This window comes from Zootoca vivipara, chromosome 1 (genome assembly GCF_965207765.1).
Source record: "Zootoca vivipara chromosome 1, rZooViv2.hap1.1, whole genome shotgun sequence".
NCBI lineage: Eukaryota > Metazoa > Chordata > Lepidosauria > Squamata > Lacertidae > Zootoca > Zootoca vivipara.
Window position 1 is genome coordinate 18,952,911 of NC_142582.1, and position 13,539 is coordinate 18,966,449.

Sequence of the window (13,539 nt, forward strand, 5' to 3'; positions counted from 1 at the left end):
TACTCTTCTTCTTTCTTTCTTTTTAAAATTTCAGTGGTCATAGCTGGTGATGGAGTATTAAAGGTAGGAAAATATAAAGCACATGTAAATTTATTTGCTGTTGCACCCTATTTTGCATCATAGTTGTCGTCAGCTCAAAAAAACGTGGATGCTCATTTTTATTTATTTACTGCTTTTTCTAGATATGCGATTTTGGTGCTTCAAGATTCCACTCCCATACAACACACATGTCTCTAGTTGGTACCTTTCCTTGGATGGCTCCAGAAGTTATCCAGAGTCTGCCGGTATCAGAAACATGTGACACGTATTCATATGGTGTGGTGAGTAGCCTATTTCTTTGTGTACTACCATATATGGTCAAAAGAAATTATCTTTGGAGACGCCAGATCCAGCTAGCCCCTCAAGTCTCATCCAACACAAAGCCAGGAAAAGATAGTGCTGGTTGTAATATTTTTAAAAACATTTTTATTCCTAGAATTGGCAGTCACTTGTCACACAGAGGCCTTCGGGTGGCTTGCAGTGTACAGTCGTACCTTGGATTCCGAACGCCTTGGTACTTGGACGTTTTGGCTCCCAAACGCTGCAAACCCGGAAGTGAGTGTTCCACTTTGCAAACCCGAACGTTCGATGGGGCTTCCGTGGCTTCCGATTGGCTGCAGGAGCTTCCTGCAGCCAATCGGAAGCCGTGCTTTGGTTTCCGAATGTTTTGGAAGTCGAACGGACTTCCGGAACAGATTCCGTTCGACTTCCAAGGTACGACTGTATTTAAAAACCTTAAACATAAATACATTGTGATATCAACACATTAATACAAAAAACACATGCAATTCGTAACAATCTATAAAATACCCTCCCCCACAAAAAGACAGATGCAGGAAGCTCTGTCAGCACCCTGACAGACATATGAAGCACACAAAGCTCTTGAATGTGTACTCATTCCTTTACAGCTGCCTCAGTATTTCTGCGCATGTGCCTTTTTGGGTGCCCATTCTCTGGCGCACAGACACGCTTTGTTGCCATCTTCTTTTCTTCAACATGACTCTTGTGGTGCATGTTTTGCCTATGTTTCTCTGTCATGTGTGTCCTGTTCAGATATTACTCTCCAGTCCTGATAGGACAAACACCAAGGACCCAGGAACAAACCGTAGCACTAACAACACTAATAATTACTAGTGTTAGAACTGAGACTAACAACAATAAATACTTATTGTGGGTGGTCGTCTTTGCCATCCATGGCAGAGATCTTTAGGAAATTACTTCCCACTCTTCTTAAGACTAAACTAATGGGTTCAGTGTCCTGGGTTAGAAAAGACTCTCCTAGGGCAGAGCTTCCCCTCAGTATAAAGTAAGGAGATTGGGGAAGGGATGAGGAAGAAATAATGGGTCCCAAAGTCCATTACCACTTACAACATGCCAAGGTGAGGAGAACTCTTCACCCAATCCCATTGATCCACACTTGTAGCCACACAGCTCAAAGCCACCGATGCCGGTCAGTTTTTCATTGTCGCTCACAAAATCATAAGATCTGAAGACATAGGGTTGAATTCATATAGTTAAATTGCATATAGGTGCCATTGAAATCAATGTGAAAAGTTGTACGCCATGACTCACTTGGATTACATTGATTTCTTATTGAACGGCAGCTAACTTAATCTGTAATTTAGGCATTGTTTTTGGAGAAAATCCATCTCACTGGAGGGATGAAGTTCAGGTATAGGTATAAATGCCTTACTCTTTATCCCATCTTTAGACTGGGTTTAAATAGGACAAGTTGTTATATCACAATGGCAGATAGGTGCAAGTTCAGTTCAGTGAGTTTCTATTTTTCAGCTTGGATTTCCCCTACAATGGAAATAACTTGAAAAATTACCTGAAATTATAACATCGAAAGAGCACACAAAGGAACTTCATGGTCGCCCACTACTTGTTTATTTGACTACATTATTAACCCTCCGCACGAGGGTTTGCACGTTGGCCCTTAGTTAAATATTTATAGATTACACAAGGATATGCTTGTGTGCATTTAATTTCTGATCTAGATAGAAGTTTTGCCGTTCAGTCCTAACCATGTCTCTTCAGAAGTAAAGTCTATTTAATTCCATAGAAATTATTTCCAAGTAAGTGGGGTTGGGATTAGACTGCAATTCTTAACCCATTTACGTACGCGTAAGCCCCATTAAAATCAGTGGAACTGTGTCTACAAGTGCGTAGATTTGCACCATTAGTAGTGCATTGGCTCACAATCTCCAGCCATCAGTTCAGCCAAGCTTTCCTCTTCATAGGTCTTCAACTTCTCCAAGCCACAACCCTTTATGCCAACAATGTGTTTTGAAGATAAAGATTTAATCCATGAAAAATGTGTCTATTTTTCTTTTTAAACAATCTCATCCATAAATACAAGTTTTGAACAGCCTGGTATCACAATTTAGAGCACTTACAAGTGGCTTTTGTGCTAGACAGACATCTGCTTTTCATCCGTTGAAGTGCAGCTGAAATTCTGATAACAAAGAGCAGAATCCTTTTCAAATGTAAAAGAGTGAAGATGTCGAGAAATGGCATTCTGCTGGCAGAATCCATGGCCTTTCTTTTATTTATTTTTTCCCTGGGTTTTCCCCTGCCAGAATGGGTTGTATTCATTGAACTATTATATTGTTTTCCATCTTCTATTTACAATGTTAGGGGGTGGGAGCATTTTCCCACCATAGTACAATACAATGCTGTCAATCCATAGGTCCATAGTTTTTTCCTTGGTCAACTTGAAGTTGCCTCTTCTGAATAAATCACAAGAACATTAGGAAGGATTGCATATATTAGTTAGTTTTTCCTATAATTCACATAACTTTTTGAGATCTGGCAAACAATTTCATGAGACCGGGACACTTGAGGATTAAATCCCTTGGAGCCTTACTTGGTTGTAAGTTCTGTTGGAAACAATGGGACTTGTATCTGTGAGATAACAGGTCCTAGGATTGTACTGCAATTTGTCTGCAAAGGGCTTCCACTTAAATGAATGAAATACACCTGTAAGTAAATGAGTTTGCAGTCAGACATATACATACACATACAAATACAAATACAAATACAACACATAGTTGGGCTACCTATCCAAATGCCATATCAAGTCTTAGGATTCCTGTGGTCTGTCCAATAGTTCCCTAGCCATTAAAAATGCCTGTGCTCCCATGAGTAGACATATCCTTCTGCATGAGGCAGAAAATAATATGCAGTCTTTCTACCTGATAGGGGGAATGCTTATGGGATAATGATGATAACTCTGAAATTGTCACAGCATATTCAATTTAAATATCAGTTCAACAGGATTCCTTTTTACCAGTGAATTTGTATATATATTTAATTGTAGGGGTTTCGTGTAATAAATTTCCCTTTAGAAATGTAGATCCAGTGAAGATTCGTCTTCATTTACACTGAGCATGTGTTGCCTTGGATATGAAAACCTATTTATAGAGTGAGTGAGAGAGAGAGAGACTTTTTAATCCAGCTTTTTAAACACCCAGACTTTTTCCTAACTAGAATTGGTAGCTAGCAATCCACTGGGCTCGTAAGGTTTCTCCAGCACAATGTATGGAGGGGTTGGGCAGGTAGTCCTGTTTTCTTGGGAAGCCTCAGCTGCCATTGCCAGTAACATTTTGGGAGCCATGCATATGCTCCTGAGTTAAAGACTAAAACTCCTGTGAGCTTCGTTCATCAAACTTCTGGAGTAGTAACATTAAAGGGGAAAAAGAAAAAGCAGGGTTTGCATACATAGCAGCTTACTGTGGCTCATTACTTGCGTTTTTTCTAGTTGCCTTGAATGACCTTGAATATCTATTCACTGCTGTTTTTTCCTTATGGTTTGATTTTTATTTACCGCTTCTGAATCAGAAGTCATTTCATGTAAAGTGAATTACCCCATGCCCAACAGGGTTGGTTTCCCCCAAACTTCATTTGTATGACTTCCTCGCCCTTCCTTCATGGAAGTTCTTCCTCGTCCCCATTTGCATAGCTGTCCTTTTCATAGATGATGCACCAAGACTGGGTATACCAGACCAAGATTTGTATAATGTGCTGGGCTGCACCAAAGAAGACAGCAACTAATGAAATAACCGTGTGCATGTACACAGACATCAGTTTGGGCATTTTAGTGGAAGAATAAATGGATGGAGGCAGAAGCAAGTCTCAACCACCAGGCTTGAGCAACTGAGGAACAAAGAAAGATTTCAGCCTTGTGTATTTTACAACCAAAATATAACCCCACGCTTCTCTTTATCATAAAAAACTGAGAAATACTCAAATTTAATTTAGTGTGGGGATCTTGCACACAAATATATGTCCATGTTCCTGCAAATGGACTCTGGTTGCCTGGTAATTGGATACAGATAGTGCTGTATCAAGGCTTAATAATGTATTTAAAATACAAAGTACAGAAATAAAAATTCTTTCCTTTTTTTCTATTCCAGGTTCTCTGGGAGATGCTAACAAGGGAGGTCCCCTTTAAAGGCTTGGAAGGATTACAAGTAGCTTGGCTTGTAGTGGAAAAAAACGAGGTAAGACTACGCTTCTACATTCAGGTACATAGATCAGAAAACAGTATTGGGTTTTGCAAAAGACTTTTTCATCTTCTTCAAATTGAAAGTAAGTTCACGCATATGGAAAGATTAGCAGTAGGAGCTAACACAAAGGGTCAAAGTGATGTTATTCCTCATGAATGGACCCTTTACATCTAATTGTTGCAGCTTCACATCGTGATGCTGTAGATCAAAAATTGTACAAGTACTGTACTAGTTTCTCAGTCTCAATTGTAAAACCTAGGGGTTTGTTCTTAGTGATGAAAGAAGCCATTGCGTCCAAGGTAGGGGAACAGTTTAACTCCATCTCCTGCGTTTAGGACATCTTTATACTGGCCGGGAGTTGATATATCTGTAAGAGACCTTCAGCTACTTCAACTTAACTCTCCCAGCAGGAGTCACTATAGTACAAGAAACTGCCACTTAGATGAGGATTTCAAAAATAAAAGAAGAAAAAATAGTTTAAAAAAGAGGGAAATTACAGTTTTGCCACCTACGTTCTCGGCTACATTGAAGATGAGATCCTCACTGGTACTGGTAAGGCTCTGCCATAGTTGCAAGCTTCCTCATGCGGTGTCTTTCCATTTCAAAAGAACTTCAGTGGCGTAAACACCCTTTGTACAGGGTCCCCAGCCTTGCTTTTCTTCTTCCTACAAATTGAGGCTTTCAGGTAGTTGAACATGTGAGCGTTTATTTGAACACATGGCTCCTTGATGTCAAAGACAGGAAGTACGGGTTTTTCTTTCTTTCCCCCCACTAAAGGGGGAAAAAAATTAAAGTTGTGGCTGTGTCACACACCAAGTATGGAAATCCTCTATCTAGGCAGACTGGAAGGTTGTGGGTACGTTACTTAATAAAAGGCTACTTGGCTAAAAAGCAACAGCTCTGTTTCTTGAATTCTTTTATATATATAGCCGGCTTCCCCAATGGTTTTAGACTCTTTAAAGTGTTACTAGGAAAAAAATTACTGTATATTCCTGCGTATAAGACTACTTTTTAACCCAGGAAAATCTTCTCAAACGTCGGGGGTCATCTTATACGCCGGGTTATATTTCCTATACGGCGAGTATATCCCAAACTCTATATTTTTAACTGGAAAAGTTGGGGGTCGTCTTATACGCCCAGTCGTCTTATACGACGGAATGTACGGGTGGGGGTGAATTAATATTTAAACCACCTTCTGCCTTTTAAAAGTTGTTCTTGAATGTTAGGTTGGCTGCCCTTTCCGGGAATCCATATGGAATACCCAACTTGGTTGGGAATCTCTCCTTAATTCAGAACAACCTTATGCTTGTAACTTCCTACAGTATAAGTTTAGAATAATAAGGTGTAAACTGTATCTGTTCCATTTCTAAGCATGAAGAAATGCTTACTGGTTCAGCACAATATTTCTTCCCTTGGGGACGAGGCAATCGAGACACAAATTTCCTCCATATACACCAGTGCTTTGGTTTCATAGTTGGATACGGGAATCTGGTATATAAGAAAGGTATAGTGATATACCATGTTGACCATATAGGTTGCTGCTCTGCTTAATATGGACACGATCCAGCCAAAATTAGGCACTTTAAAAACCTCATTGGTTCCAGTGCTCAACGTTCTCTCTGTTGAAGTAAATGGAACATATTGAACTTTATCTAGATTGACTATTCAGCCTGAAGTTTGTGTAGAAGAGGGAATGTGAGGCGATAATGTTAAATATATGAGTGCTGACTTTGATTTTAATGGCAAGCAAGGGCCTGCCCATTTCTTCAGTGGACTGGAAATGGTGAATGAAAGCCACTAATGGTCATTGGGGCGTTATGTATTCTTTAGTGTCCAGACAATAGAGCAAAAGTTATGGTGCCCATGTTTTTAAATAGAACACTACAGTGATGTGTGGAAACTGATGTCACTGGGTAAGATTACCATACTGATTTTTTGTTTGTTTTCTAAATCTGATGGCAAATTGTTGCCTGCTTATTAAAGCTGTGAAATATTTGTGTTTCTTTCTAACATTTAAAAAATCCTAATAAATTGGTTAAGTGTTGTATGGCGTTTCCATGCAGACAGAATCACATGACAGTAGAGACTTCTGTCAACATAAGGTGGGAGAGAGGAGGAGGAGACAGGTGGTTTTTGCCAATTTCCACCCCCACTCTATGCCCTCTAGATCTGCTCCAGAGGGTTGGGGGACCTTCAGAACATCATAGAAGGTAGTGGGGAGGGGGGCTGCATAGGAGAGGCAAAAGTTTGCTGATGGAAGTCCCTGCTGGACAGAATTGGATCAACTCTGTATGTCTTGAAGGTCCCATCTGTACTATACATTTAAACCAGTATCATACCCTAAAGAATCCTGGGCACTGTAGTTTGTTAAGGATGCTGTGAATTGTTAGGAGACCCCTGTCCCGCTCTGAGAGCTACAGTTCCCAGAATGGTTAACAGTTAATCTCTCTTACCGGGGAACTCTGGGAATTGTAGCTCTGTGAGGGGAATAGGGGGTCCCCTAACAACTCACAGAAGTCTTAACAACTAATACTTCCCAGGATTCCTTGGGGGAAAGCAATGACTGTTTATAAAGTGGTATGGTACTGCTACTACATAATTTACTACATAATTTAGATGGGGCCTGTTCCAAGTTCCCTCTCAGCTGTCAGTCTGCAAACTATGTTTGTTGCCCTTTTAAAGCCCATGTAACACAATTTAAAAGTTCATTACGTCCTCTAGAGAACTGTAGTTAAAGGGTGCTGGGAATTGTAGCTCTCTGAGGAGTTAACCTACAGTTCCCAGTGTTCTTTGTGGAAAACAGATTGCTTTAGATGTGCTTTGTGACCTAAAGTTTTCGCTATGGTGAGAGAACAACAAAACCACAGTTTTGTCCCAGGCAGAATTCCTCTCTTGTCAGAGTTAGAGATTACAACCCATAGAATGGTTGATTGTAGAAGTGCACTGTTTATTAAATAACTAATAAGTAATAATTAAGACTTTCAGACTCACCTATCCTGTAGGTTACAAAAATAATGCTGAGGAATTTGCATCCTTCCTCAATTTAGAATGTGTTTAGACCAGCATACATTTTATCCTCACAGCCCTGTGACATAGATTAGGCTGAGAGATGGCAACTTGCCCAGTTCCACCAAGTGAGATTCCTAGCTGGGGATCTGAACCCATATTTCCATAATCCAGACCCAGTACTCTGTTCATTAAACCATACTGACTCTTAAGTGAAATACCAGTTCTTTAAATGACTTTTCCTCATTCCACTAGAGTTTTTCTTGGTACTTGCATGTTTTAAACTCCAAAACACAATCCTAATATAAAAGTTCATATTAGAGATGTCATTATCTAACATCAAATTACTACTTAGAAATGTCACTTTTATTAGAGTATGACACTCTTTGCGACCTGCTACCTATATATTACCTGACAAATAACATTCTACTCAAGTAAGATGGATGCAAGTGATGATTACATGTCTTTTAGTAACTCATTTTCCAACTCCTGGAACAGTGAGGGTTACAGACAAATGTCATTGCTAGACTATCAGTTGTATTTTTAGGCAAATGACTTGACTGAGTATCAAGTGTCATTGCCACTTTGTTTATGCCAAGTAGACTTCTTGAACATACTTTTGGTATAATAGTTTTTCACATTTATGGTACTCATTATTTAAATGATTGGATATTTGATTAGCATTTGCTATGTATATTTTCTGGGGGGTTTTATTCCCCCCCCCAATAGGATTCTTTCCTGAGTTTGCATTTCATTCTTGCTTTTAACACACAGCCGTTCATAAATTCTTGCAGGTCCCATTACACTTATATAGATATCTGTTTTGTTAAGCTTACTTGACAAAGTGGAGTGCAGGTCATGGCAATCTTAGGGAGCAACGTGAGTGGACAGAAGTTAAGATTTGATTGCTTTGTATAAATGGGTCAATTGTGTTAATCAATAGAATCTTTCTCAATGAAAAGGTTGGTTTTTTAGAGATTTAATTGCATTACTGAAAGTGTGTAGACGCATTCTTAAATGTTGATCACAGCATGAAGATATCAGGTTTTTGTGCTTGTACACAAATCTGCTTTTGGCACTGCGTCTGCCTTCTGTCGCTAGGTTACTAATTGTTCACGTTGGCAGTAAGTATTTCAATCTTATGTCAATATTTGCAATATGAGAGTTTTCTTCCCACTCTTGAATAATGTTGTTATTTAAGGTCTTTGAGTATTTACATGTTAGTTGTTCTTGCAACACTTAATTAGACTCCTTGTATGGCTTCATCAGTTCGTCAATAAATGTACAATGAAGGGTGACTTTTGTATTAGTTAAGTCTTTAGCATTATTACCCTACTAAATCTAAAGCCATGTACAGTTGTTTCTCTGAAGCATCAAAAATGACTTAACCCTTCCTTCTCCCATGGCAGTCACCCTGCAGTAGTTTAACTACTCAAAAGTTCCATTTACTAGAAAAAATGGAGTATATACACACAGGAAAAGTGTGCTTAAGTAGATTTGCTTCAGTTTTCTAATAAGCAACTGTAACATCTTCCTTTAGTCCAATGCTGAACTAAGGATGAGGTTGACTAGATGTGGGTTCAGACCTTCTTCAATTTCACTTTGAAGAGAATCTTAGCACTTATTTTGGCCAGAGACCATAGTAGGATACCCTGCTAAGGAAAGTGTGTTATCATGACAGCTCTACAATATCTACATGGTACCTCTGCAAAGCCCAACAATACTAATAATTCAATAAACAGGTTCCAAACTCTTATGATTTTACTACTCTGCATTTGGTTCATCTTGCCTTTCTTGATCATGGTAGTTTTCATCTACTAGAATGCTTGTTCAGAAGTTAGATTCTTATGCAACTCAGATTATTCATGGTTAACTGGGAGTGATAGTGGATTGCTCCAGTTAAGTAGGACTGTTTAGTCGTCGTCATCATAATCATCATCATTATAGCACAATCTAGCACTTTAGTTCAAAATAGCTAATGGACGCCAGTAAATATTAGTACACATACAAAACAGCTGATGAGAACTAATGTAGGATACTTGAACATGCACTGCCCAAAGAAGGATTAATTGGAATAAGAACAATGAATAATATCTACTCTATTTGATATTTATGCTCTGTAGTTCAAATAAACTGAGCTTGTGCATGGGAAGAATACTATCTCAAATATATGCAGGGTTGCAGAAATGGGAAAACCTTGGGAAATACATATACAGAGCTATATACAGTCATAATAAGAACCTGTGGACTTGTGATTGAAGTTAAAAATATTGGAGGCATAGAATTAGGGGACGGTTTCCCTAGTACAGTTTTGAAGAGCCTGGTTTCCAGGCAGGAGTATAGTATATTAATGAAGACTGTAGATTGAGGAATGGAATTATTGTAAGATCCTGGGGTTTTTCTCCTTTTCCAGAGCTAGCATGCTGCATAAGGTTTGCTTCATACTAACACTCTGAATTGAGAAGAGATTCAGAAGTTTCATATTTATTTAGAAAACAACAAATTATATGCTGCTTGAGTGTAAGAAACTCTCTAAGTTACATTAAGAGTGTGGTTGCTTCCAGGAAGGAAACCTCTAGAATGGTTAGAATTGGTCTGGGTGGCACATATAGATGACATATATCCCAAACCATGAATTGTAAAATTCAGTGGTAAAGGATCCATGATTCTTGGTGCTAGAAGATCATCTCTCTGAGAAATGGGTCAGAGACAGCTTGATATGTTTCCAAACACCAACAAACAGTTCTACAGGCATTTTGCCTATTCCTGTGCTTGCTCATTCCTGTACTTTGTGGTATTCTTTCTTTCTTTCTTTCTTTCTTTCTTTCTTTCTTTCTTTCTTTCTTTCTTTCTTTCTTTCTTTCTTTCTTTCTTTCTTTCACTGAGGACATTGGAAGATCTGCTTTCATATGGGAGCTGGGGTTTATCTTCTGCTCTTCGTTCCTAGTCCCTCAGTTGTCCAACTGTTGTCTTGCTTCTATTACAGAGACTGACCATTCCAAGCAGCTGCCCTGGAAGCTTTGCAGAATTGATGCTCCAGTGTTGGGAAGCAGATCCAAGGGTATTTATTTACTGTTATCCACTGTGTGTTTTAACTGTACTGTGTTGTTGTTGTTTTTAAAAAACCAAAACCCTCCTGTTGCAGATTGGACACTAAATGTGAGATAGGAATTTTCCATTTGTATTATTTCATTTCATTTCATTTTCACATATCACCAACCCTCTCTGCTGACACTGGAAAAGTTTAAAGGAGCCAGGATTTCAGGTACAGAGCCTGCAATCCTATATGCACTTACCTGGGAGTAAGTCCCACTGAACTCATGTACAGTGGTGCCTCGCTTAACGAATGCCCTGCTTATCGAAATTTCCGATTAACAAAAGGATTTTTCGAGCGGAGGTTGCCTCGCTAGACGAATTCGTTTTATGAAAAATTCGTCTAGCGAATTGCGGTTTCCCATAAGAATGCATTGTAATTCAATTAATGCGTTCCTATGGGCAAAAAAATTCAATGCATTCCTATTGGATTCGCTAGACGAATGTTTTGTTATAAGAAAAGACCCGTGGAACGAATTAAATTCGTCTAGCGAGGCACCACTGTAACAGATTGCTCTGTCAATTATCTGGGTAAGCGTAGGTTATCATCGGATTTAAGCAATGAACAAAACTTCATAAAATACAATAATAATTATAAGACTATAACAGAAATTCCTTTTTTGCATCAATCAGAAATTTATTATACATTTTGTTTGTTAGAAGATGTTCTGTTCTTTAAATTGCATCCTTGAAAAGTCTTGATAAATGTTACCTCAAAAATCTATAGAGCTTCCCATATATTGAATATCCTGTGCCCCTTAAACATGCCCACATTTCATTGGGTGTAAAGATTGAACTCCCTCCCTCCCATTCTGAATAGAGGAAAGAGTTTATTTTTACGAGGGAGCATAGTATTGGCTGGTGTAGGTGTCTTTTTCACATTGAAAATGCCTAATGGGGAAGGGGCATGCCCACACAATTTGGGTTCCTGTCCCTTTTTCTGCTCATTTAGGTGTGGTGGCCAGTTCGTGTCCAGCAGTCATTTTCTGTTACACCACATCCTGCAAGAGAGCCATTCTTTTATTAAGCTGTAGGCCCCATGGCAGCCATTTTGTGAATGGTGCCCCTTGAACTTCCTCAAAATTCCAAATGTTCCCACTGGCCCAAAAAGGGTGGCAGGCCCTGAAGCAGACTGACCTTCTCATCTTCATATGGCACAAAGCATTTCTCAACAGTACCATAACAACAGTGAGCACAGTGATCTACTACACATCTTCCCTCACCACGACCACAACCACAAACTCCTTTTCCATTTATCAAGGTCCCAGAATTTATTTACCTTATATTGCTAATAGTAGGCTAATTTGATACACTATTTCCCTCCTAGATGAGTAATTTCAAATCTTGCTTAAATGCTTAACTTTACACTTAATTCATATATATTTTTTGTGATCACTAAAGAGATATCCACTTGATTTCCAGCTTATCCCGTGATAATTATTTTTACCCTTGAGGATTTACCATTCAGGGCGGAGACATTTGATCCACATTTTAAAGCAAGCCAAGCTAATCCAACCGTTATAAACACAACTCAACCTAACGTTAGATCACACACTTCTCCAAGTTTTGCAAAAGCAGTTTCCTTTCCAAAAATATGTCTATTATACAACAAAAATGCGTTTCTTGCTGGGGCAAGGGAAAATGCATGCAATTTTACGTGCCAATTTTTGCATTGCTAAAAAAATGAATGCATAAAACAAAACCTCGAAGGGACCTATCATTGAATGCATGTGACACTAACGCAGAACAGAAATAGTCCGTCCTGATGTACATTGTTCCGAATCTAAACTGGCATTGATGTACTTTGAACCAGCGGATGCCATGGTTGGTGCAAAGGAATAGAGTCTTTCCTCCATGCCCTCATTCACATTTATTGCTGTGAGGCTGTAGCCACTCATTACCCATGTGGAATCCACAGGGAGGCACAAACTACTGAAGCAAGCCATTAGGACTCTACATTAGGAATCAATTATCGAATTATATCAACAGGTGGAAATCATATACTGCCAAGTTTGCACCTGCTGCCATTGCTATCCTTCTGCTCCAAGCTGATTTAACTGTAAACTATACAGTAGGGTCCTAAAATGCGGGTTTTACGGGAGTAGTTGAGGGAAATAGCTGTGTGTGAACATGCAGAATAGATGTGGGATGAGGTGAGGGGAACAGCAACCGCTGAGCTCTAAGCAGTTGTCTTACAATTGTGTGCAAGATGGACCAGAAATGACAGACAAAGAGATCCCTTCACCTAAATGTTGAATAGGCAGCTCTTGCATAGAAGAGCACTTGTCTCTTTTTGTTATACATTTGACATTTTTTAAATGTTGTTTGACATTTGAAATAAAGAAATTGTCTCTCTTTTATAATGCGAAAATCACTTGGATCTGCCTGGGAGAGACACCTCAGCATTGTTCCTAATTGTTTTTGTGCACTCGAATTAAAATGCACGTTTTAATTGCTGCATCTGTAATTTTAGCAGAAATGGTATAATTACAGGCGTGATGCAGAGAGAATGTGTATCATCCGTTTATTATGTATCCACATTTTGGTTTCAACCTTTTGTCTCAACCTTGTCTGGGGTCTGTCAGACAGACTAACGGAGGCGATGCTCTCTCTCTCGAGAAACATTTTAACTGTGACTTTTTCAGTTTTCAACAATTACCCTACTTTTTTCAGCATAACAAAGGAAGCAATGAAGGCAGAAGAAAATGCAAAGAACTTATGACTGCTTTGCCTGAGACAGTATTTTTTTAAAACTTGAAATAATCAGGTCATCCTTGGTTATGTGGAGCACATTTTCCCCTGCTCTGTTTCTGGACTGCATTCTGACCCAATCTGCCTTGTAACCACAGCACTAGAATTGGCACAGGGAGGCGAGGATGTTAAAAAGTTG

The 13,539-nt window shown here is 39.1% G+C and overlaps 1 protein-coding gene across 3 annotated transcripts in view; it reads left to right on the forward strand.

Moving 5' to 3' along the window:
• MAP3K20 (mitogen-activated protein kinase kinase kinase 20) overlaps positions 1 to 13,539 on the forward strand; it is a 109,926-nt gene that overhangs the window by 43,546 nt on the left and 52,841 nt on the right. For all 3 annotated transcript variants that reach the window (XM_088659096.1, XM_088659037.1, XM_088659065.1), the window contains 4 exons: positions 35 to 63; positions 183 to 320; positions 4,458 to 4,544; positions 10,543 to 10,617. In XM_088659096.1, coding sequence (XP_088515222.1) covers positions 35 to 63; positions 183 to 320; positions 4,458 to 4,544; positions 10,543 to 10,617 — 329 coding nt within the window. The remainder of the gene's footprint in view (positions 1 to 34; positions 64 to 182; positions 321 to 4,457; positions 4,545 to 10,542; positions 10,618 to 13,539) is intronic.